This window comes from Cynoglossus semilaevis, chromosome 10 (assembly GCF_000523025.1).
Source record: "Cynoglossus semilaevis isolate Cse_v1.0 chromosome 10, Cse_v1.0, whole genome shotgun sequence".
Classification (NCBI taxonomy): Eukaryota; Metazoa; Chordata; class Actinopteri; order Pleuronectiformes; family Cynoglossidae; genus Cynoglossus; species Cynoglossus semilaevis.
In genome coordinates this window covers 5,844,564-5,869,286 of record NC_024316.1, presented here as the reverse complement: position 1 = coordinate 5,869,286, position 24,723 = coordinate 5,844,564, and the positions used below count along the sequence as shown (strand labels likewise).

Here is a 24,723-nt window from a genome sequence, read left to right as displayed (position 1 = left end):
GGAGCAGGAAGATGAAGACAGAGTAATATGATGAGGGGGAGGAGGAGGGGAGACAGAGGAAAAGGCTTATTATCTTTGGAGGGCTGAGTAAACAGCAGAACAAAGAGGATAAAAATAATAAGGATGGAAAATATTTGGGAGGAAAAAAAAAACTTGAGCTCAGTTTGTGTTTTTATTTTTGCACAGCCGGTTGTTCACGTCTGTGTTTATGAATTTATATCTGTGAGAGAGAGAGAGAGGAAGAGGGAGAAAGGGTGTCACTGACAATCGTTGTTGTTGTTCATTTTGAGTGCTTTGTAAACCTTTAGCTATCTCCAGGGTGGGCTCGGTAAATCTTATTGTAGCTCATCAGGCCTATTTCTTTATAGCAGTAATATAGCTGTCTGTGGAGAGGCTAATTATTGTTTTTTTTAAACATCTCAAAAGGCAGTGACTTCATAAACTGTACATTTAGCTCACTGTTAGCCGAATCTCCCCTCTATGATAATGTTTTGATTTTTGGGGGGTTTTTTTTGCTAACATTTCTCTTTTTGTCAAACCTGTAGCATTTAATTGATGTGTAAAGTTGTTTTAAATTCATTTAACAAACTTCTAGCATTTTATAGTTTTGCTATACTTATACTGACTTCAGTAAACATCTCTCCTTACTGGTTCCTGTTAACCAGTAACGTGCAGAAGAAAGAGTATTAGTATTCATCTTCTACACTCCAGCTCTCGACTTCTGTCTTGTGGCAGGGAGTTGATAATTATGACGCAGCACAAAAACCATTTGTTTTTCTCCTGCTGCTTCACAGAAGATAACGTGGAGGCTAAATGGTAATTTGGACCAGAACGAAATATGCAGAATCCTCTGTGTTTGAAAATTACACATTTAGCCTGCAGAGAAAGAGCTCTGTGAAATCAAGGTTGTATTTACTGTCAAAGCCCAAACCTAGAATCTGCTGTTTTGGTTTCTGCTTTTGCATACAACACATTGCCATGTCATAAAAAACGGTATGATTTCCGAGAAAACACTGATATTTGTCCTAAAAGTCTTTAATTAAAAGCTTCAAAGTAACAAGGCATCACACTTAAATGTAAGATCTACTGAGCTGCTGCCTGATTGTGGGCCTCCACCCGCTCTTTGGGAACCACTGCTTTAGTGTATGATGTAGACATATCTAGACTAACAGAGAATAATCATACATTCCACTACAGAACATATTGTACCATCATATCTCACTCTGAGGGGTGTTTTTTTGTATTTAGAGTGTGTGCCTGGACTTATGTGTCATATTGAAAGCCTTGGTGACATGTGGAGTCCACAGACATACAATGAATCACTGACAGTAATTTTCCACCACAGAGCAACAGTGTCAGTGCAGGCAGCGCAGGCAGAGGTAAGAGGAAAAAATTGGAACTTTTTATTTCCATTTAGATACGGTTCAACACCGGAGGACAAACTTCTTCTCCTGTCAACAGTGCACTGCACTTTACACTCTCAAGAGTGGAAATGTAACTAAAAAGTCACTAAAAGGCATGTACAACTTAAAACACAAAATATATCTAAACATACAGCAAAAAAACAAAACAAACAAACAAAAGAAAAACCTCACTGAGAAATCGCTACATGCTGCAAGCGAAAAAAAAGTAATTATATAAATTTAGCCAAAGAAGATGGAACTTGTTAGTGTAGCAGTTGGAACATTGTTCTATATGTAGTATCTATGAGTTTAAGTGATAAATGTTGGGAATATGTCTGGATCATTATTGTTATTTTCGTGGGGATCAGAGAGGATAGTTTTAAGCTTCAGTACATAGTTTAGTAAAAAAAGTTTAGTCTGGACATTATGTTTATATATATATATATATATATAAATAAGTAGTTTATATATATATATATATATATATATAAACTACTTATTTATTTACTATACTTCATATAAACATCTCAACATTTTTATTGAAGTGACTGAATGAAAAAGAAAAATTTAGCAAACAATTATCCCTGATTTGGTCGAGAAGTATGTTAAAAGATGACTATATATATATATACACACACACACACACACATCTACAATAGTGTCTCCAACCTACGTGTGTTTCAGCCTCTGATTGTCAATACTTAATAAAAAAAATGTCATGACTCGTTTTTGGACATTTGAGCTGAGTGAATTGTCAGTATCTCAGGTTACAATTTCAACAGACACACAGGCCTATAATGTACACAATGAGGACCAGAGGATCCAGAACAGCCTTGAGATGTTTGCAGTTAATGGCAGCTTGTGCAAAACACAACCAGAAACCATAGCAACCAAAGGAAAATCCCAGGGATATCAAGAGTACTCACACAAACAGCCGCTCAGGCATGCATGTATAGAAACTGTCGCAGGCGTGGAGTCGACTCATCTCAGGACTGAACCGTCTCAACACCCACCACTCTGAACAACAACAACATGCCTCACAAGTGTGCATATGTCTGTACGTGTGTGTGTGAGTGTGTGTAGGAAACACCCAGAGAGTCTATTCTTAGCCCTCCTTCCACATCTCTCACTTTCAATCTGTCTCTCTCTCTCTCTCTCTCGTACTGTGTGTTTCTCACATGTGTCGCTGTACGAAACTCATTGGTTGGAAAAACATAAGTTCGTGTTCCCATACGGAAAATATCAGCAGCTTCAGTGGAGGCTGCAGCAGAACGTGAGAATATGAGGCCAAGCATGTGATTGTGTGTATGTGAGGGGAATAAACCAGTGTTTGGCATAAATGGTGCACAAAGGAAACAAAGCGAGAGGGGAAAATCTAGTGTGTGTGGAAGAAATTAAACATTCAGTCAGAATATTAAGCTGTGTTTGCAGGTTTTCAAAGACGTCTCCGGTGTATTTTTAGCATCGTCAAGAGTCTGTTTCTACAATGACTGATTTTGCAACATGTCTTTCGTTAACGTTCATTTTCTCCCAATTGGAAGTAAATTGTTGCTCAAGGACACACATGTAGCCTGTTTACTGAGCAGTTTGAGTAAGCTATCATCTCACTCACACACACACACACACACCCTCTCACACACAAAGAATTTGTGTTTTATAAACACTTGACAAAAGACAATGCATTCACTAGCCCTTCCATTACAAATCTATTCCTAATCCTAATCCCTAACCTGACTCCACTTTAATCCTGACCATTATCACACTAATCCTCCTAAAACAAAATGTGGAACCTCAAAAATACCCCTTCACTTAGTGGGGACATGCAAAATGTCCCCACAATGACAAGTGTCCTCACCGTATGGGTATGGTACCAGAAAAGTGTCCCCACAAATATAGCTGTACACACACACAAACACACACAATTTCTGTTTGACAGCTACTGTTAAACAAACAACTGCAATGGGATTAAACATATTTTATCCTTATTTCTTTTAACTCATTTCCTGTTAGTTTGAAAAAGAAAATCTTATGTCTAACTACAAGGAGTTGTTTTTCTCACAATCTTGAGCCTTTTTCTACATTTAGAACGTCTTTATTTTTTTAATAACCTTTTTTTGGATATTTTTGGTATATTTTATTTATTCCTTTGCTGTTAACAATGTCCCAAACAGACTGGCTATTTTAAGCTAATTTTAAGCCATGCTTGTTATGTCTTTCGTTTCCCAGACCACCGTCTTGCGTAATCTGATCTGTGAATCAAAAGAAAAAAATGTTTTGATGAGATTTCTGTTCAAATCAGCCGTTAAGTGAAGAATGCAAACACTGCGAAACACTTTTCACACACGGTGTGCGCTTTAGACGTACGTGTCCATCACTGTCAGCCACAGATGGATGACAGTGAAGTTTAACTGCTGGGAATCTTTGTTTTGACTGGTGTTGCAGTGAAAGGTTACACCTTTCCTCTCCTCTCTGAGCTCGATGGGAATCTAAGAGACAGAACAAGAGAGATGGAGAGAGACAGAGAGAGACAGATGGCTTTTCCTTCCAGGATATCCTGTTCCAAAGTAGACCTGCTGGGCTCACTCTGACCTCCTCACCCCTCTTGACCCCTGACCTGCTCATAGTTTAGGCTCACATCTTTGGCCCTGAATCTCCTCGTTTTGTCTTAATTTCTGTCTGGCCTCCTGGCTAACAGCTTCAGCGTCAGATTCACGGGTGTCATGTTCATTTTCTCCTTTCACTTTTATTTCCTCATTTCTCTCTTCACATCATATAGATACCCAAACACACCACTGTTGTACAGAATTGTAGAATTGACGAGAAATGCCAAGGGAAAAAACAATGTTGAGATCAGTTCTACTCAGATCTGTGATTTGCTACACAAAAGTAAATACAATTTCACAGATGTTAAGTTTAAACGATAAGACTTTTTTTTGTCCCACTACTTTGACTGTAAAGGTCATCTCACAGTTAACGTTTTAATAGTTGCAGCAGAGTTATTTTGACATTTTACAACTGAGAATAATCGTATTTACTCTAGTGTGCCACGCATAAACTATACATGACATTGTGGAAAACAATTCAAGAATAAGTTATACTGTCTGTCATTATTGTGACTGTCATTAGTCACAATAAGAATGTTTATATCTTTTATGTTGATACAAATAAACTAAAAACTCTCAGAAAAGTGGAGCAAACCAGGTTTCTTACGTAGGTCTTGAGAGTTTTGAGAAGCCAAATTATTTTATGTTGATAGCTGCTCACATTTCTGTGAAATAATTATTTTCAGAATGTGTTCTCCTGAGTTTGATCTACGAAGGGAGACAGGATGTCCATTTAAATCTGAGAAGTTCAAGGTAAAATCTCTAATCTCTGTCGTTCCAAATCCTCAGAATGTGATTGTTCATACATAAATAAAAACAAAATATTAATACTTGACATTTTACAATGACCTCACATTCCACCATATACTGCTTTCTTCATCCCAGCCCCTCACGCTCACACCCAGTCCTCCCATCACACAGTCAAACTGGAAACCATTAACTGATGAATGGCTGTTTGTGTTTTCTTAAGCTCAACAGCACCCCCTCTGGTCTGGGCGGTCAGAGTGGGCCATAGGAAAACATTTGCAGTGATTAGAGAATGAATTAGCCAATCGTCCTCTGACCTGAGGGCCAACCCTGGGGTCAAAGAGACACCTAGAGAACTGGTCCCCAGGTGGTTTCCCATGAAAACCATCAGGTGGCAAATTAGAGAGTGGGATCATGGTATACACACACAAACACACACAAACACACACACAGCATGTGTTTTAAAGCGATTCTTGCAACACAAAACCGGAGAGTTTTTTTCCTCTACATTAGCCGCCGTGGAAATCAGTGGAAACTTCCTGCTTCCTTTGTCCTAAAGGAAGTCCTACCGTCGCTGTCTCCTTATCACTGAATACACAGGCAGCACAGAGGGAGGAAGGCTGGGAGCCAGGGAATAGGAAGAGGAGGCTGGTGGAACAGGCGAGACAACAAAAGATTGGAAAAAAGAGACAGAGATGAAGCTGGAGCTTCAACTGAATCCTCTTTAACATCAGAAATCAAAGAGATTTTTTTTCAAGCTTCCACTGCATTTCTTTGGTTTTACATTTTGCAGCTGGTTCAAACCCCTTTAATGCATGTTTTTATCCTAATGACCACAAGTCCAACCAGCACACCCTGTGGTTCACATGGGCAAAACATGTGTTGTGTTGTGTTGGGCACAGTGATGGGCCACACTGAATTACCCTTTCCCCTTAAAGGGCAATTTCCAAGGTGTATGCATCAAACCTGTGTTACCACCTATGTGGGTCCTGCTCTTTAGTCCTGCAGCCATGTGTCCCACATACAAACATTGGATGTGGTGCATGAAAAACTAAATCAACACAGTTTTAATGCAGCATCTAACCACAGGTTGTAAAGCTGACCAATAGTTTGGACCACTTGACTTTCTGCAAATGTGACTTGTTGATGGTGCTGCCCATGTCAGGTCGCCAGAGTTACTGTAGGGTCGTCACACAAAACTATAACTCTTCACTGTTTGTTTTTAGGAACTACGGAATATTGGAGAAGGTGTGGGGAAAAGGTCGCCCTGCACAATGAGCTCCGCTTTCTCATCAAAATGAATCTAGCACGTGTAACTGTGTGTTCTCTGGATTTAGGAGAAAGAAGACTCTTAGATGAGCGGTGAAACATCTCCAGTCCAGCTGCCCTTGATGACTGAGACCCTACACAGACCCTTGAGTAAAAGTGTTTCCCAATGTCCAGCATTACAATAAAGCTGCTAGCCGAGGTACACACCAAACAAGAAGCTGTGCAAGAAACCAAACAAAGAGTTAAAATAACCATCTGCCTATTGTTCACAAAAAAAAACACATTTGAACACTTTTTATTAGTGAGTTTTGACTGATGGTTTGCCTGCAATGTTGGGATGCAATGTTAAGGGGACGCTGAGCAGACGCAACAAACTTCAATCAATAAACAGATAAAGATGGAGACAAAAGTGAATAAAGTTAAAAAGAAATAAAAGAATCATTCAGCAGAACTCTGTGCAACAAGTGTTCATTATTCTCCCTCACTCTGCAGCTAATGGTGAAATAAAAATGCAAAAAAAAAAAAAAGAAAAGAAAAGAAATACACAAGGAGACAAAAAGGGGAAGGGGTGAGATGTTTGGGATCAGGGTGGAGAAGCTTGCAACATTTGGTTTTTGTCCCAGATGGACATTAGCCGCTCCCTCCCTTTATAAACAGCCTCTGGCTGCCATCTCCCCTCGTCCTCTCCTCTCCGTCACTCTTCCTCCTTCCCTTTAACAACTCTGCTCCAGCTTTTATGCAACAGTCCAACCATCAGCTGAAAAATATGCACTCACTATGTTTGTTCTCTCCCCTCATCATCTGACAATTTCATCCGTCCCACCACCATCACTACCACTCCTCAATCCCTGCTATTTCCAAAGGCAACACTGCACTAAAAGCTGGGCTGACTCACTTCCACGGTGGGTGGCTGTTTCCAATTTTCTCACCAACTCCTGCCACCCCACCACCTTGAGAGAGGAGAGAAACAACTCTGTCCAGAAAACAAACTAGACATGAAAAAGAAAAAAGAGGGGACGCATTTTTCCAAGCTGCTCAGGAGAGGAGGCAGAGGGACAAACCCGGAGCAAGCCTCGCTTCCCCCACGGCTTTTGTGGCTCTGAAATAGTTATCGCTGTTTTCCTTCCTCTCTTTCTCTTTTGGAGAGTGTGGGAGCGCCACTAGAGCGCTGCAGAGAAACCACGGGGCTCATAACAACAGGAGGAAGCCGGTAACTTGAGAAACTCAGCCGGGCAGGGGAAAAGAAAGAGAGGAGAGAGGGAGAAAGGGGGAAAGGTGAAGTGGACAGAGAGTCCTTCAACAAGTGTGACACTTCCTTACATGTTTCTACATCCTGGAAACAGAGACACAGCAGAGCCAGCAGGAGCAGAAACATGACAAAAGCCACATTAGCAAATAACCTGATGGTTTGCAGACATTGTTTCCCACACACACACACACACACATGCTCATCCATCTGCAGCCTGAACACGACCACTCAGTCATCACTCATCAGTCAGAGCCAAGTCTTACCAGTCTGCGATGTAAACATCCAGCGAGAGGGGAGTTCTCTCAGAGTCCTGTCTGTTGTGTTCACGTACAGTTCAGTCCAGCGAGAGTCCGAGAGCGAAGACTGTGACTACACACAAACACACACTCACACAGTATCAGTTCCTTCTGTCCAACTGTCCCACTGAGAAAGTTGAGGGGCCGCAACAAAAGGCAACACAGGGAGGGAGGGAGGGAGGGAGAAGGAGAGAGCGAGCTAGGGAATGAGTGGGAGAGGGAGAGAGTGATTAACCCTCCTGAGCTGACTGGTGGACTCCCTCCTTCTCACACACGCATGTGCACACATTCACACACACACAATCACACACACACAGAGTTGGTTTGCCGTATCACTGACTTCTAGTGTTTTCTCTCAAGTGCCAAGAGGAGGAAGGGCGAACAGGGAGCATGTGTGTGTGTGTGTGTGTGTGTGTGTGTGTGTGTTTGCTCTAAGGTAGGAGGGTCCGGCTGGCTGGAGTCCAGCAGCAGTCAGCCTGGTAGAGAAAGACAATGGCAGGAAACACTATATCAGTTGGAGCAAAATACCAGCACAGAATAATTAACAGACAGCAGCATGAAAAACACTCAGGACACACTAAAACAATCATCGTGGGAGCAAAACAAAAAAAGTTATAAAAAGTTTATAGGATATTTGACCCCCCCCCCCCCCCCCCCCCCCCCCACACACACACACACACACAAAATAGCTATGAACAGAAAGATGAAGGAAAGGTTTTTGCAGTTACACGCAGATGCCATTTTCACTCAGTGAAAACAAAAAGTAATTAAAAACTCACCGTTTAGATATTTAAATGTTTTCAATGACAAACTCAAACATTTTCAACACTTTTATTAAGTAATTTATAAAGTAATGCCTGCAGAAGACTTAGAGGAAAGGAACGTTTATTTTGGGAGTGTACTGTTTGTTTGTTTTTTAAATACAGCAGGTTCACTGGTAACAGGTGAGTGGAGCAAACCTGGGTCTAACCTGAACAACTGCCAGGGAATCTGCCCTGCAGCATTTTCTATCTGGCACAAGGCAGTGCAAATATAAGAGGTTTAATAAGAGGTTTAATCATCCACAGCAGGTTTTAGTTTTAAATCCAAAAATTGGGTGGAAACCACTGCTGAATGTGCATGACTTCACTGCATTAGAAACTGCTGTGAGAATGTGGTGAACGCTGTGACACTGGCTCAGTCCTCGAGCAATCTTTTTAATTATTGTTATTTATTATTATCAAACTAACACAGTGAACATGTCATGAAGAGAGGAGTCACATGACAGCAGCCACAGCCTGTCCAGGAGCTCCAGTCTTTTTTACTATAAGAATAGGCAACAATACCGTTTAGGGATTTTACAAATCTCAGCTCCTAATAAAATGTCTTAGTTATTTCTATTTAGCAGGTGTATAACTGTATGTTTCACAAGTATGTAGAAATTAGAATTAAACAGTAACTCAGTATTGTCGTTTGTTTTCATAGTGCGTCATTAATATGGCTTGGTGTTTAACAGAACGACAACATTGAGTTGTCTTATACTTCTCAACAGTATTTTAGGTTTTAGTGTTTAATATTGAAAATAACCTTTTAGTTGTGGCCAATCACAAGTGACTGAGGACACACATTCTCATTACAATCAGTCAGCCATGACTCCCACATGAATCTCACCACCACCTACACACACACACACACACACACACACGCACGCACGCACTCACAGATATATACATGCACACATTCCCCTGGCTGTAATCATATCTGGTGATAAGAGCAGCTTCCCTCTGTGGTTGCTGGTTCTCTGGGCTTCAGCCACGGTGACTTACAATGGCCCTGTATTTGGAGCCTACTCTGATTACACACACAAGGAGCTGCATTACATCCCACTAATTTAATTTCCTGCCCTCCAGGTCAACTAGGGTGTTTGTGTGTGTGTCCGTGTGTGTGGGAGAGAGAGGGAGAGAGAGAATGAATGAATGAGTAGAAACAGTTAGAAACAGTAAAAAGAAGAACAAGCTGCTTTAACAGAAAAGTAGCCATAATAATGCGTGGGGGTGGACGGAGATGACGATCAATACTGGGGTCCTTCACTTCCTTATTTTAACCACTTACAGACCAAACTCACTCACTGTTTTATACTGAGAACTTAAATGGCATGGAGCTATCCTGTCAGTTGGTAGTACAATGTTTTTTTGTTTTGTTTTTGTTTTTTTTCTATTGCAGTATTGTCTAAAGCAATGGTTCTTATTCTGTACCACCTGAGAAAACACTAAGCTCTCTGAGTACCACCATGATGACCAACATTAGAATATAGCAGCAGAGGCCTTCCCTGTTAGCTTCCACCACAGGAGAGATGTTTAGAAAGAGGTTTATGTTTAAATGTTGTATTAATTCTGCATGGTATGTTTCAGATTTATTCAATTGAAAATGTAAATGTAAAAATATGAATTTCCCCATGTAGAGAGAGCGCCCGCGTACCACTGGTGGTACACGTACCACAGTTTGAAACCACTGGTTTAAAGTATTAATATGAATGAAGTAAAGTTGATATATGATCTGTTCATCCACTAACCTGTCGATGTGTCCATGAGTAAGGATCAAAACATCGAACAGGCTTCCACCACCTACTAGTACCTACTGACCTTATCTGACCATCCATCCATCTGACATGTTAATATTATGACTTAGTTCATGTCCTGCTGGTTCACTGTATGTCCCATATGTCTTTTTCTGAGAGGAGGTTGAGATAGAGACAGTGGAGCAGAGACACGAGAAGGAAACGTCCAGTTATTCATTAATCTAAATAGTATGAGGTCGTCACAGTATCTTTGAGTTTTTTTTTGTCTTCATTTTTGATTTCAACAGCTGCAAAGCTTTTGCTTGAATAAGGCTTCACTTGGGTTCAGTCTTATTACTGCGGACATGCCAAATATTACAATTTGTACAGAGGAAGAGAGAAGATCCCAGAGCATCACTGGACACCCTCCAACAGCAGCCCCGGCCTATAGAAACATATGGTCCTGACATTACTGAGTTTGGCCTCCACTATATGATTCATCAAAGAGAAAATGCCAAAAGCCTCGTCCAGGTTTAAGCTTCTTTTTTTTTTCAGAAACTCTTTTTCCATCCTACTCACTGAAATCATCTTCACCTGCCAATAGTTATTAGAGGAAATCTGGCAGTTTTCAGCACTGAGCTGTTGTTCAAGGTCTTTGGGAACTGTCAGTGGGGGGAAATCAGGAGATTGAGTCCAATTTAATCTAGCAAAGCCAGAGTGGTCTCACTCATCCTGATGTCTGTGAATGTGGCCGGGCCGACTGCCAGAACACGCTGTTTGTTATTTATCTTCACAAAACGCCACAACAAACGCCATGCAACATGAATTGTTCCTCACAAAACAACATTTTGGATGATTAGGTCAGTAAATCTGAAATAACTAAATTAAACTTTGCACTTTGGGACCTTGTACAGCTCTGGTTTAGATTTCAATAATAACTGTGAACCACATTCTGCTCCACGTTGGCTCAGTATGATTTCGATATAGTTGACTAGAATTCTCTTATTTTCATTCCAGGTTATAGGGTCTTGGTGGTATTATTACATGTTTAATGTAAAAACTGTAAAAAGAGAGTAACTCAACTTGACTTTAAAATGCCTTCTGCAGCTACCACAGGTGTTTGTCGTTACTCTGGAAGCTGGTGAACTTTTTTCCTCCATAACCACAAGAGCTGAACTACACTCCTTAAACCACAGCTATCACAATGGACGAAAATAAACACCTGATAGCCTCTATACACCGTGGGATTTTAGCAATGGCTCCATGACACACTGTGAGACGTGGATCTAAAAAAACTGCTGGTTCTGACGTACGTTAATCTGCGACATTATCAGCGTACGTCCTCCTTCTGCATCACCACAGTTGTGGTGATGATGAAGTGTGAAAGACCACTGTTCTAGAGCCGTGCCCAAAGATGTCTCCATGCTTCTCCTGCGATGGTTGTCTTTCACCTCGGACGTTGCGCAGCCTCGCTGTTGCACAGCACGTGTAATAATATTTTGAGCACACAAGGCTAAAAAGTATGATAAACCAGGTCTCCAAACAATACCTGTGTTAATAGAGTCTACTGCAGCTGCTGAAGAATTAACATAAATGTCATTTTTTTAAATCTGTAAAATCACCAATGTTACAACTTCAAATTTTACTTGCTTGAGTTTGTTAAAACCTTAATCACATGGATCATCAAACGTAAATAAATACATTTTTCTGCTCTACGTCAACACTAACTGCAGATTTGTTTTGGGGGTCCAGACCGCCTCTCTGGGGGGTGGGAGTGGGGTGGGCTTATTCTACAGCTTTTGAAGAAAATTGATGTGTGATGAGTCAAAGCCATGAAACTGTGGGTGGAGGTCCAGAACACAGAGCTACATCAGTTTTAAATGAGTAGAGTCGGTTGTTTGTCCGAACACGTTGTGAAACAGTCGATTGCTCTTTGGCCTCTCGCTGGTTCCCTCCCAGGTTTCTTCAGCTGCGGTCATGGAGTTTAAATAGGATGCAGGCCTGCGTCTGGCAGGACGTATAAGGAGACGAAGCATTAATTTGTTATCCCACAGTAAGACACCTCATTCTAATTTGGATCCCAGCGATGGAATATTAATGTAAAAATCCCTGCTCGTCTCCTAACGGACGAGGTCAGTCCTCCAGACTATGATGGAGCCACTTGTTCGCTGCAGGTTGTTTATCAGATTCGTTCAACACATCTGACTCTCATTTTGGCCAAATAAAACAATGCTGCGCCTCGATGTCAAATGCATGGCAGACATATGGAGTGTGTGTGTGTCTGTGTGTTTGGGGGCGGTGCATGTGTGTGTGAATGAATGTGTGAGTGAATGTGTGTGTGTGTAATAAAAGGCAAAGAATGTGTTTGTCATTAAAATGACTAAATACAAGGGCGGGGTCCCTGTAAATCTACGTCTCCATTCAGGACACACACAGCGAGAGAGAGAGAGAAAGAGAAAGAGAGAGAGAAAGAAAGAAAGAAAGAGAGAGAGAGAGCGCAGCACATACCTTACTCTGTCACTGTCTCTGACCTAACTTCTCAGACGCAGTCTCTCCTCCACACACATCTGGAAAGACGTCTCCGGCTGTGGGTGTGATTTTGCTTGTACACAATGATTAGTGAGTGAGTGCGCGCTGTTGTCCAGTGTGTTTCCACCTCCCCTCTTTTGTTTTGGTTACCAGCCTCGTCTGTTAAACCTCAGTGATCAGTCCTGCGGCCGGGGGAAGAAACACAAGAAGGAGGCCCTTAATTGTGAAGGCAAATGTGGTGAAAATAAGTAAAAGGTGTGGACGGGTCAGCAGTCAATCACCGGACCACACAGAGAGAGGAACAACAAGACCGGTCGGGGGTCCCCACCTACTCTATCTCTGGGCTACATGGTATAAAAATGTGGGGAGGAAAAGCCAAATTACTGAAAGGAAATGCATTCTGTCCAAGCCGGCAGGGATTTCTAACCTCCGGATCGTGGACCGGTACTGAGCCATAAGTCATTTGGTACCAGATCAGCAGGGCCAGTCCTCGGTACGAAAAAGTTTGGGGGTCACTTCAAGCTGGGATTTGAACTGATGACCTTTCTGCTGTGAGACGTGCCTATGCTGCTAAGTTAGGGGGCGACATAGAGACACTGATTTCATTAGTTCAAAACTCAGCTCTGGTAACTGGCAGCAGTTGTTCTCATGCTTTCATGAAATGGCCAGAAAAGTGTCACCAAACATTACATGAATAAGAAGGCAGTTATTTGTTATTGCCTGGTAACAACAGAGTTGTTGTTTTTTATCTCAGAGTTTGACGTTTTTATTTCGACGGCATCTCTTTCTCCCCCGTCTTGTTTCCAGCTGCAGCTATTTTCACTCAGAAGTGTTTGATCAAACAGCAGCAAACAGAAGGAGCAGGTGGTGGCCAACACAGAGATAAATAAGTGACTGCAACACTATTGTCATCCATACAAGCAGGTGAAAGATAGAAGCCGTGAGGATGCGATCTGTTTGGTTTCCTCCAGATTTCTTCTGAAGAAAAATGGCAGCAGGTGCTTCCTTGTTTGTCCCACGGACAAGAAAATAAGTGGAAATAATGCTGTGCTTCCATGTACACAGCCCGGATGTGTGGATGGAAGCAGAGCCTCGGAGGCTGGTTTGATAGTTAGGGTGTACGGAAACATGGATACACTGAAATATCACCATTTTTCCTTTCATACTGATGTTCTACACCACCATGTTGATTTTTTTATTAACAACTAACATACAAATATTCACGGCGTTTGTGTTGCTACTGTGAGTTGATTGTACAGGGACTGCATATATTAGAGTATTTGAGACTTTACTATAGTATCCCAGTATACCGTAACACTGATCCGCGTCGTAGCGTGAGATTCCTGCCAATACAAACTCCTAGTTGATGGAGTTGAAATACTGGATTTAGACCTTGTCAAGACTTGTAAAAGTTGAAAGTGAAAATGAACTACTCATCATTGTGACACAGCATACCACTGCACGCAACCAAATGTGACCTCTTCTTTATCCCCTCACCAAAGTGAACAGTGGGCAGCAGGGTGTTGGGACAGAGCTACGCTCAGAGAACCTCAGTGGTTAGTTGGCAGCTGGTGGACTCTAACCTGAAGCCTTCCGGACCCAAGTCAACTTCCTTAACCACTAAGCCACCACTGTTGTTAATATAATAGAACTCAGGTTTATTCTTTCAACCTCAGTTCCAGTACATTAGCTGTTGCTGCTGCTGTTGATGATGATGATGATGATAACGATGATGATGATGATAACGATGATGATGCACTGTTACTTAATGACAAAAACCTCCAATACGGTGAGGAAGGTGGTTATTTGGTTTGCACAGTGGCAAAGCACTCTGGGAAACTATGTTTGTTAGTGCGCGATTTGCAGCCATTAAGACAATAAGAAAAATTGTGGAAAGTACTGTAAAAAAAAATCAAATCCAACTGTGGCCACACTGTCATGAGGGTTTATATTTCCAAGAATAACAGAATTTAGAGTAACTAACGTTAGCAGCCAACAAAGCTAACATCACGTAACTTGCTCGATAGCTACAGTACATTACGCTGACCACAACAAAACCGTCTGAGGTCAGTTCAAAACAAACGGGTTCGCTAGTATTTCCAGATGTTAAAAACCATTTCTGACATGTTTCTGCTTTGTTTTAGTGCAAAATTAATGAGCGTTGATTTTGTTTCTTCCTTCCTAAAACACCGCATGATGAGGGTGGAATTCCATACTTTGGGGGATATTTCTAACCCTAACCCTTGGAACTCATTTTCAAGGGGTAAATGATTGTGGTTTTAAAAAAAAAAAAATTGGCCTTTCACACAGTTGGGAGGCATCTGCTTCTGTGCAACAACAAGGTAACAGACCAAAGTCCAGATACAGGTGGTAAAGGAGTACGAGAGCTGAAATTAGTTTTAAAAAAGATTTGATCCATGTTCCTGCTAAGACATGGAAGCATTAGCATCCTGGAACTTGGGCTTTAGACCAGAATTAGGGGATTAAAACAGTTTTCAAAAACCACCGCAATCAATCATGGCTCAGTTAAGTAAACTCATAAAGTCAATATTTTGTCAACACTATTGCTAAAATCAGTCAACGGAGTCCAACACATGGAGTAAATAAATGAACAAATACGTCTTCATTTGCAGGGAAAGTCGTAGCTGCTACAGTGGTCGGGGTTTGACAATAAAACGACTAAAATGGTTTGGGTTCAGTTAGGGGAATATTATAATGACAGCAATGTTGGGATGGAATGATGTAATGATGTGGTTAATGTCGGGGAAAAAAATATAAAAGTGGGGCTCATACGGAAGAAATGCCAAGGAGAAAGGAAATGAAAGGATTTGAAGGAGGAGGAGGAGCAGAAGGAGGAAGCAGAGAATAAGACGGGGTCCAGACTCCTGATCCTAGCAGCTGTTGTTTGTAGGTCAGCATTACATCAGAAGGTTTACGGTAAAGAAAGGAGAAAAAGAAGGTTGGGAATCACTTCTCATCTTGACCTACTTTGAGGGTTTTGGTATTAAGTGGAATCCAAAACCCAGTCAGGTTCCAGCACAGGTCCAGTCTCCTGGACGTGGAGTCTTCTCCTCATTTTTAGTCAAAGACCACAACACAAAAATCAACAAAAAAGTGTCTAATTATATCTTCCATCCTGAAGATCTCTGTAATCATTAGTCCAGAGCTGGACATTACGGTCCTCAGACTGAGCCACTCTTTCTGACTGTCATCACGTGTGTAACACAGACGTTTGGATCCCCGGTGTCAGCGTGAATCCCATTAATATCAGGCTTGATTTAATGTGTCAGCTGTTCCTTTGGACACAGTTCTGTTTTGGACTTTGTATTAAAAAAGAAGAAGAAGAAGAAGAAGAAGAAGAAGAACTCCTGTCAAACCCCAGAGGATGAAAATAGTTCTGCTGCACAAAATGAGTTTGTATGTTGCACAAGAATTTATACGTTGTAAAAAAATTTATAGCGTCCATATGTTGGTGGGTTAGAGACTACAGTGTGTGTTTCTGTAGAAATGGGCGTCCTACAGAGACAACACACAGGACGGAGACTGAGAAGAGCATAAATCACTCTGTGGTGATACTGGACGATGGTAACGACAGCAGTAAAATGATACTAAGGCAGGATTTGAACATGGACCGTGAAAAACATGGATGAAGGCCAGCAGATTCAGAAGTGAAGGTCTAGTTTAGTTTTGTTATTAACACATCCTACACTTTTCCTTTTGTTCATGCACTACTACAAATCAAATTACATTTCTCACATCATCTCTGCCACATTATCTCTAAAAGTTTGTTTTCACCCAGCATTCCATATCCAACCAACACTGAACTGGCCTGCGAGTCAAAGTCTGAACCTTATTTTGCCCAGCCTTGCTCTAGAGAGTAACACCTTCAGTTACCCTGGGAGCTTGAACCAGTGATGTCATTCCTGTAAGGCAACAGCACCGCCCGCACAGCCTTCTGTTTACAAAAGTTATTTCAATTATTTCCACACCAAAAACAACAGAAAAGACCCGTCCTTAAAGACCCACCCTCGTGTTTTACATTTTAAGCCAAGCTACAATCGTTCGGCGGTTGTGAAACAGCATGACGATATCAAAGTCTGTGTGAAACAAACAGACACGGGTCTCCAGCAACAGCGGCGTTGTTACAACTGCAGGGCCTGAGAAAAACAGTCATTAATCTGTGTGTTTAACAGCTTGTTGTTGCAGCCTGAGTCGCCTGTAAATAAACCCTGGTTTCATCTAAACATGGATGTGCTGCCAGTGAAGTACACAGGCAGAGTCCTGGCCGGCCAATAAAAGCGCTGTTATCAGCAGAGCAGGAAATTACTGAATGGACAATATCAAAACTAAACCGCTCTGGTTCTCCCTCTGGCTCTTGAACTCCAACTGTAGAGTACACAGTACACTGTACTGCAGTACAGCGTCTCGTTGACCGCGTGGTAGTTTATTTAAGTAGGTCAACGATGTCAGCAGTTTCAGGGAAGAACCTGAAGACTGACCTTAGCTCTGAACATGCTAAGGTTTGTGTTTCAACTGAAGCTCCGCTCACTTTCTGCTCACTTTCTTTTCAATTTGCAGAAAGTTGAATTCGTTTGCACTAGTATGTTGTTGATATAATATTTGTATAGAGATTTTTTTGCTCTATTTGCTTGAATTGACCAAGTCAACAAACAGTGCTGTATTTTTTAAATTCAGTTTTAGTTTAAAGTTTGTACCTGAATCCTCAAAATACAAGAATGCATTTGTATGTAATGTAATGTGAAAGGAGAAATCTGAGTTTTATTTTGGTATCTTTACTCCAGAGCAGGCTCAGGATTATAGGTAAACCAGGAAATGGAAAGATCGCGACAGTGTGAGTTCTTTACATCTGTTTTTTATCGTCTGGACAGTGACATCAGAACACACAGCGTGCAATCAGCGATTTCTCATCATTCCCCTTCATTTCCCATGCACTGAATCACGTCCAACTTCTAAAATTGCACATCTGTCAACAAACGTGGTGCATCCCAGATCAACATGTAATTTGTCCGTGCAAATTGGGGTCAAAACATATTCACTTACAGCCGCTCCAGAAACGAAGTGAAACCGCAGCCACCCTTCGCAGATTTACCGTCTGACTTATATTTAGCCAATGCGTGCGCTCGCTGCCAACTCTCCACTTGAAATTCACGACAAAGCCAGATGTGGCTGATAGATTTGTGATATCTGAATGCAGAAACCCTGAGGATGTGGAGATGGATGGACGGAGGAAGGAGGTGAGGAGGGTATACAATGGTTCTGGGAGAAAGGAAAGCCGGAACGTCTCTCAGGGGGGCCAAAAAACTGGAGGGGGATTTTTGGTCCACTTCTCCGTCTCTCATCCTCTCATTCAAATACGAGCCTCACTTTTTTTTCTGTTCCTCCTTCATTCAATATTACAGCTTCTCTTATCACGATAACACACACGCACACACACACACAGATGGACAGACACACATGCAGGAGGGAGAGGAAGAGGGAGAGGGGTGAGTATGGTGTCTGGAGGAGGCAGCGGTGTGAGTAAGAGCAACAGCTGCAGGGATTAGAGGCATGGGAGGGAGAAGGAACCAGGGAGTGTGTGGGTGGTGTGTGTACGGGCCGGGGGAGTGAACACGTTATAAAGTGAGAGTGTATTTATGTGTCTGTGAGGACACGTGTGAAGAAGACTGATGTATGATGGACACAGCAAATAAACCTGCCTGCCTGTTGAAGTGTGTGTTCTGGTGTGAGTTCGTGCACTCTGACGAAGCAAACACCTGTAGTTTCACTCAGTGGCCACCGTGGGCCAGCGGAGGCATCTGTGTGACAGCGACCTGCTTTTTCTTCCTCTGCTGTGCTACACTTTGTCCTTTCTTTGGTGTGTCATCAGAGCCTAAAGACTTGACTGATGTCGACACACTGCTAGGAAAACGTCTGATCAGACATCTGGACCTGAGTGATTTATCTGTTTTTAATCATAACTGGGAAACAAATAAAATGATGTCTCCATGACACAGCGTGTAGAGAATACGTTTTGGTGAGTAATATAGCTGTCAGTGGAGTGTCATCTGTCTGCACTAAGGCCCAGACAAAGATTTGAATGTTGAAGAGTTGAAGAAAACCTGGAAAAATAGGATTCTCCAGAGCTGGGATAATGAATGAATGCAAATAAATAGTCTCATATTTTTCAGAACCTCTTGTGACCACTATGTGGCGCTGTCATAATATGACTTAACCCAGGTGAATCTGTTGACTGGGACAGTCCATTGTTGCTGGTCTTTGTTCATTATGTCACACACACACACACACACACACACACACACACGGCTAACTTCGGTACAGACTAGAGGTGGAAATGTGCAACGACACATGGTTAACAGAAACAATAGCCCGTGCACGCCATCTATTTGGTCACAAAGGCACGTTTCCCTTGTGTGACAGACTTTTATACCGAGCCGCCATGGGACTGTTCCAGCTGAGCGACCGGCCTTTGGAGGGATCATCAAAACAGGAAGAGGTTTATGAGGCTGAAACATTCCTTTTTTTAACTCTAAAGTAAATAACACACTCAGCAGAGGACACGGGGGAGGACATCAGGGTTTAAAGTAAACTATATAGCTCCAAGAAAACCTTAAACTGTAGAAGTCAAACTGTAGTCGTATCTATCTATCCAGGAGCAAAACAGTTAAAGTGGCCCACAGAAACTCAACTCAACTCAAACTTTATTCTCAGTAACTAACGGTATTCTAATAAACTCATGACTTTATCATAAACTTACAACTTATTTTCATGAACTCATTACTTTATACCCATAAATTTACAAATGTATTCAAAGCCTAGCTATTCAAACTTATGACCTTTTTTTTGTTTTTTCTCACAAACGTCTGTTTATGTTTTTTATGTTTTTCACTCAACATTACAACTTCATTCTCAGAGGTCACGACCTTAATCTTATAATCGTTTTAAATGTTATAATCTCAATGATGCCCTCTGTCCTTCGATATTCATACATCACGTGCCTCCATTTTCCAGAATTTTAAGAACTGTGAATTTCACCAAGAATGACATGCGCGTTCCTTTGGCAAAAAAAAAAAAAAAAAATGCAACATCCGCATTTGTAATAAATAATTAATGAGACAAATCATTTTTTAGATGTTCCCCATGAGTTTTTGAAAACATATCCTTGTGCCTCAAAGGCCTTGTTTCCATTAACCGTCTGCTGGTCTCAAAAAGCGCAGACGTTAAATTACATCTATTTCAGTATTTGCGGAACTATGAAAATGCAGATCAGTTCCGCATCCATCAGCTCTCGGCCATTTACCTCCGCTCTGAGCACACAAACCTCTGCTTGTGTTCTGCTTGGCTAACCGGAGGCAGCTCATTTAAGTGCTAATAAAAAAAAGAAGGAAAAAAAAAAGGTTAATGCTGCCAGACTGAGGAGGAAGCAGAGGCAGATACAGGAACGGGCAAATTGTCAGACAGACAGGGGCTAATAATAAGTCTAAAACAACAACAGATAGCTAATAGCCCCATTTAAATGTTAAATACACATGATTAGCATCAATAACTTTGAACTCTCTGGGATGAGACTAATCAGCCGCACCTTAGTTTGACTTAGATAAACTACAGAGAAAGTGCTGTTGTCATGTGTTAGTGGCCACAGAAACACTGGCTGTGTACAGTAAAGGATCCTACTTGTACTTGTAATACTTGTACTACGCAACAGTTTTTATTTTACTAAATAACTGAATTGGTCAACTTCCCCCTCATCTCTGTCCAAGTAAACATGCACTGAGAGTTTTTTTTAAAGTGATTTATGATCCACATTGCGCCTGTCTGCAGTTAACGTGCTAGCTTGTACAGGGTAGTATAAATGCTAAAGCTTCAAATCTCTTTTGTTCCTTTTTTTGACTGCGATTAATCATGATTAATCCAGACTTACACTACAATAAATGTGTCAAATCTTTAATTGAAATACTAACACATTTACTATATTACATTATAATATATTAGAATACAGCAATACCTTGACATACGAGCGCCCCGACATATGAGTATTCCGAGATTTTGAGATACGAGCACGCTTACAGACACCGACGCTAGGTGGCCGAGCACTCAGAGGAGCCCACGCCGCTTCACTGGTTCACTTCACATCTGTCCCTTTCCCTGCGAGTCTTCCGTATTGTGTTTGCGTTATCTACGTGATTTTCTCTCTATTTTGTGCATTATTCTTCATAATAGTGATGAGTCCTAGGAAAGTGAGCGGTAAGGATGGTAGTGAGAAGAAGAAACGCATGATGACCATGGAAATAAAGCATGAAACTGTCGATAAATATGAGCGTGGTGCCCGCTAAAGAAAGAATGCAAAGGAAAAAAAAGCTGGTGCCCGCTAAAGAAAGAATGCAAAGAAAAAAAAAGCAAAAAAATAAATAAAATAGAAAAGTAAAAAAAAAAAACGTAAGTTAAGGTAATTCTACGTTTATGTCAGTTACATAGTGTAAGGTACGTGTAAGGTACGCTACTGAATCAAGTGCCTACGTACGGGCCAACTCTCTTCCCCCAGAGTTTAAACAGTTACAGTTTCAAATGCCTGAACGAAAATACAAAAAATCCTTTATTAAATTATAAGACTTTTATTCTGAAACCGTCCTGTCATACCAGGAGAATCACAGATGGGACTAATGACAGTAACAGAGAGACACGACTTTAAACCTCTGAGCATTTTTTTTACATCAGTATAAGCCTCACTGCGACCAGATATCTCCTGTGACACACGTCTGCTGGAGTATACATTCATGCCTTCATCTTTATGGACCCTCAGCTGGAGGGTCACGAGGTCAACAGCAGGAAATCCCAGCACATGACATTAAGAATGTCATGACAGGTCACCGTTTACACTCATATTAATAAAATAAAACTGATTTCATTGAATGAATATAAACTTGGCTTAAAACAGCGGTGAATTCGACACCTGGGTTTTTCATGTGGCAGACTGAATGAGCAGCCTCAGGAGACTGGGATCAGAGGAGAAAAGTGACTTGAAAAATATTCAAAAATGAGCTGATGTTCCTGCCTAAGACTTGTGGGGTGTATGTGCCACACTCTGTGAGGCAGCAGGTCGACGACACCCCTGGAAGAAGGACCTACAGCTCACACACATGTATAATACATCATATAATGTCCAGATCCATACGTGGTGGGGCTTCGACTGTGTGATTTCTCCAGATCAGATAGGCAGGTTGTAACATTCAGTATTTGATGCCACTGTTTATTTTTTTTCCACGGTCGTCGGACCGACTCTGACTGCTTCCAATTTTTGTTTAATGCTGGAGGAAATTTTAAATCATATATAATTCGACATTTGGGGAAATGCTTGCAGTTCTCTTTCCCGGAGAGTAGGAACAGATGTTGAACAGCATTAACTCTGACTGTACGAAGTTTAAAGTATCTGAAAAACAGAGGATGGAGTTTCAAGCTGTGGTTTGCGCAATAGTGCAGTCCAGTCAGCATATTCACAATAAACAGACTTTGTATGTTGCATACATTTGTTCTGCTGGTGTGGTGAGGCAGCAGTGGAGCATATATGAACGGATGTTCAGAGCCTTAGAAGGTACAACCAGAAACCTTGATTAAAATCTTTAGAAACAGGAAAGATTTAAGGGTTGCTGGTTGTAGCAATGGATATGAAAAATGAATCAGCAGTGACTCAAAAAAGTCTAATCCAATAAATAATTTGACCCTGAGGCACCAGAGTTGGCAGGGACATGTATTAGATTCAGTATAATCAACCGTTATTGTTCCTTTGTTGTTCTTTTGTTTTGGGGGTCTCTCAGGTTAACCATGGAACCAAAACAGTTCAGTACTAGTGCATTTATTTTTGAAGGTTCATGGTAAATATATGTGTACATGTACATATATATATATATATATATGTACATGTACACATATATATATATATATATATGTGTGTACATGTATATATATATATATATATATACATATACACACATATATATATATATATATATGTGTGTATATGTATATATATATATATATATATACATGTACACACATATATATATATATATATATATATGTACATGTACACATATATATATATATATATATGTGTGTATATATATATATATATATATACATGTACACACATATATATATATATATATATGTGTGTATATATATATATATATATATACGTCAATAATATAATAACTATCTCGCCGCTGTACTTTGGCGACCTGTCATTGATTTGTAGGTTGTGATTTTTAGCAGTATTTGGGGTAAATGAATGAGTCATCGTTTGAAAAAACATTGGTTAGAACCGGACAATGCCGTTTCTTTGAGTTCACCATACAGTACTTCTTCATTAGTTCATCACACGCTGCTGCAGTGGAGCTTCTCACACAAACATGTGCTGATGCCGACAAGACGACAGCTGCCAACTGCACACATCCCCTTTTGGTTTCCAGATAAGTATCTGTTCACACCACTGACGCATCTGCCCACGCAGCTACAGTACGAGCTGAAATTCCAAGACATGGTGGGACCAGATAAGGAAATTTTTTACTATAGTTGCACTTCAGTATTTGTTGAGTCTCAGCAATCATGACCGAAAATGACCATATATTTTGTAATATGACCAAAAATGATTGGTCATTTACAATGACGATGTGGTCAACTCGTTGCCAACACTGCCAACACTAGTTATGTGTAGTGTTAGGGTTAGATTAAAAAAAACAACTATGTACCAGACATGGTATGAGTCTGGCCTGCACATCCATTTGATTTTTCAGGATTTCAAACTCCTGGGCTGAGGGCCACGTCTGGCCCATAAAGCCCCTACATCTGGCCCCTGACTGGGATGTTGATAATAATTTTATTTTGCCTTCGAGGTTCTTTTTCCTTCTTTCTTTTTGAAGTTAATAAAATGCTACAGTTAGTCATTTATGAATGAGGAAAACATATTTGTACTAGCTTTCTGCACTGTGGTATTATTTGTCTTCATATTAATTGAACACTGATGTGGCCCTCGAATAAAATGACAGTGACAGCAGCTCATTAAAGTTTGACAGTGTGGGAGAATGTAGAACAATGTATTAGAATAGCGACATTCCAGCATTGGGAATAAGTGTCTATGTTGTAAAAAACTAATACACATATTCATTTATTTCTTAACCAATAAGTCGTTGATTTGATTATCTAAGTGTACTTCACAGTGTAGCCTGAGGAGGAGAGAAGGACGTGTTTATATATTAGGTTATGTGTTATGTATTCCTGAGCCTTTTCTGGTCATAAAATATATGCACAAATCAAAAGAAATATAGTGTACATTTTCTCAGTACTGATCCTGTTTAGAGGAAAATAGCAATAACACAAAAGAATAGGAAACCACCAGACTCTCTCTCACGGTTCTACGTTACCTTCTAATTTCCTCTAAATGGAAATAATACAGTATTTACGTAATCACACTAATATCGGCTGATATCCCTAGTTTTTACCTTTGAGCAGGAGGTTGTGGGTTTGATTACCTGTCTCTCTGTATAACGTTTGTATGGTCTCTCTCTGTGTGGCTGGGGTTTCTCAAGGTAGTTTGGTGTCCTCAAAAAGTCCAAAGATATTCTCGATGTTACTGGTGAAGCCTCGGGTGACGGCAGCCGGGACTGGCTGCAGCTCCCTGCGACCCTGGAAGGGATTAAGGAGCAGAGAATAAATGAAGTTAGAAACAAGTCTGTGGTCTGTGGTCTGCAGTAACACATTAGTACCAACAGTCTGTCCTGAGCTGCAGGTTGTTGTGCAGTGTTGGAGCTGAAGTCGCCCAGAGATTACTACATCATATTACTTTGTATTTTATTGAATGCTACAACATAAAGTTAGGTGTAAATGTGTTTGGACTTCTGGGAAGTATTGAAGGAACGACTCTGTAAATGCAGTAGGAGAGCGGTGAGACCTACGACTCGGTTGGTGGGGGTTTCCAAAAACTGTTGAAAGGGTAAAGAAAATGTGTGCTGGTTCCATTACACAAGCGCAGAGGTAATGTACAGGATTACGTTGCAGTAATTACAGAGGGATAAAGGGA

The 24,723-nt window shown here is 40.9% G+C and overlaps 2 protein-coding genes and 1 long non-coding RNA gene across 4 annotated transcripts in view; 1 reads left to right on the top strand and 2 right to left on the bottom strand.

Moving 5' to 3' along the window:
• The window catches only part of hdac7a (histone deacetylase 7a), a 49,460-nt gene extending 41,304 nt beyond the window's left edge, over nt 1-8,156 (bottom strand). The window contains exon 1 of the mRNA XM_008318392.3: nt 7,535-8,156. Within this exon, the coding sequence (XP_008316614.1) occupies nt 7,535-7,553 (19 nt within the window). The 5' untranslated portion in view covers nt 7,554-8,156. The remainder of the gene's footprint in view (nt 1-7,534) is intronic.
• snphb (syntaphilin b) overlaps nt 1-24,723 on the top strand; it is a 1,167,912-nt gene that overhangs the window by 227,363 nt on the left and 915,826 nt on the right. The gene's annotated exons all lie outside the window — the stretch shown is intronic.
• Nucleotides 11,878-24,723, bottom strand: part of LOC112487615 (uncharacterized) — a 24,377-nt gene continuing 11,531 nt past the window's right edge. The window contains exons 2-3 of the long non-coding RNA XR_003050877.1: nt 24,176-24,329; nt 11,878-12,814 (exon numbers count right to left, since the gene is read on the bottom strand). This is a non-coding gene — a long non-coding RNA (uncharacterized LOC112487615). The remainder of the gene's footprint in view (nt 12,815-24,175; nt 24,330-24,723) is intronic.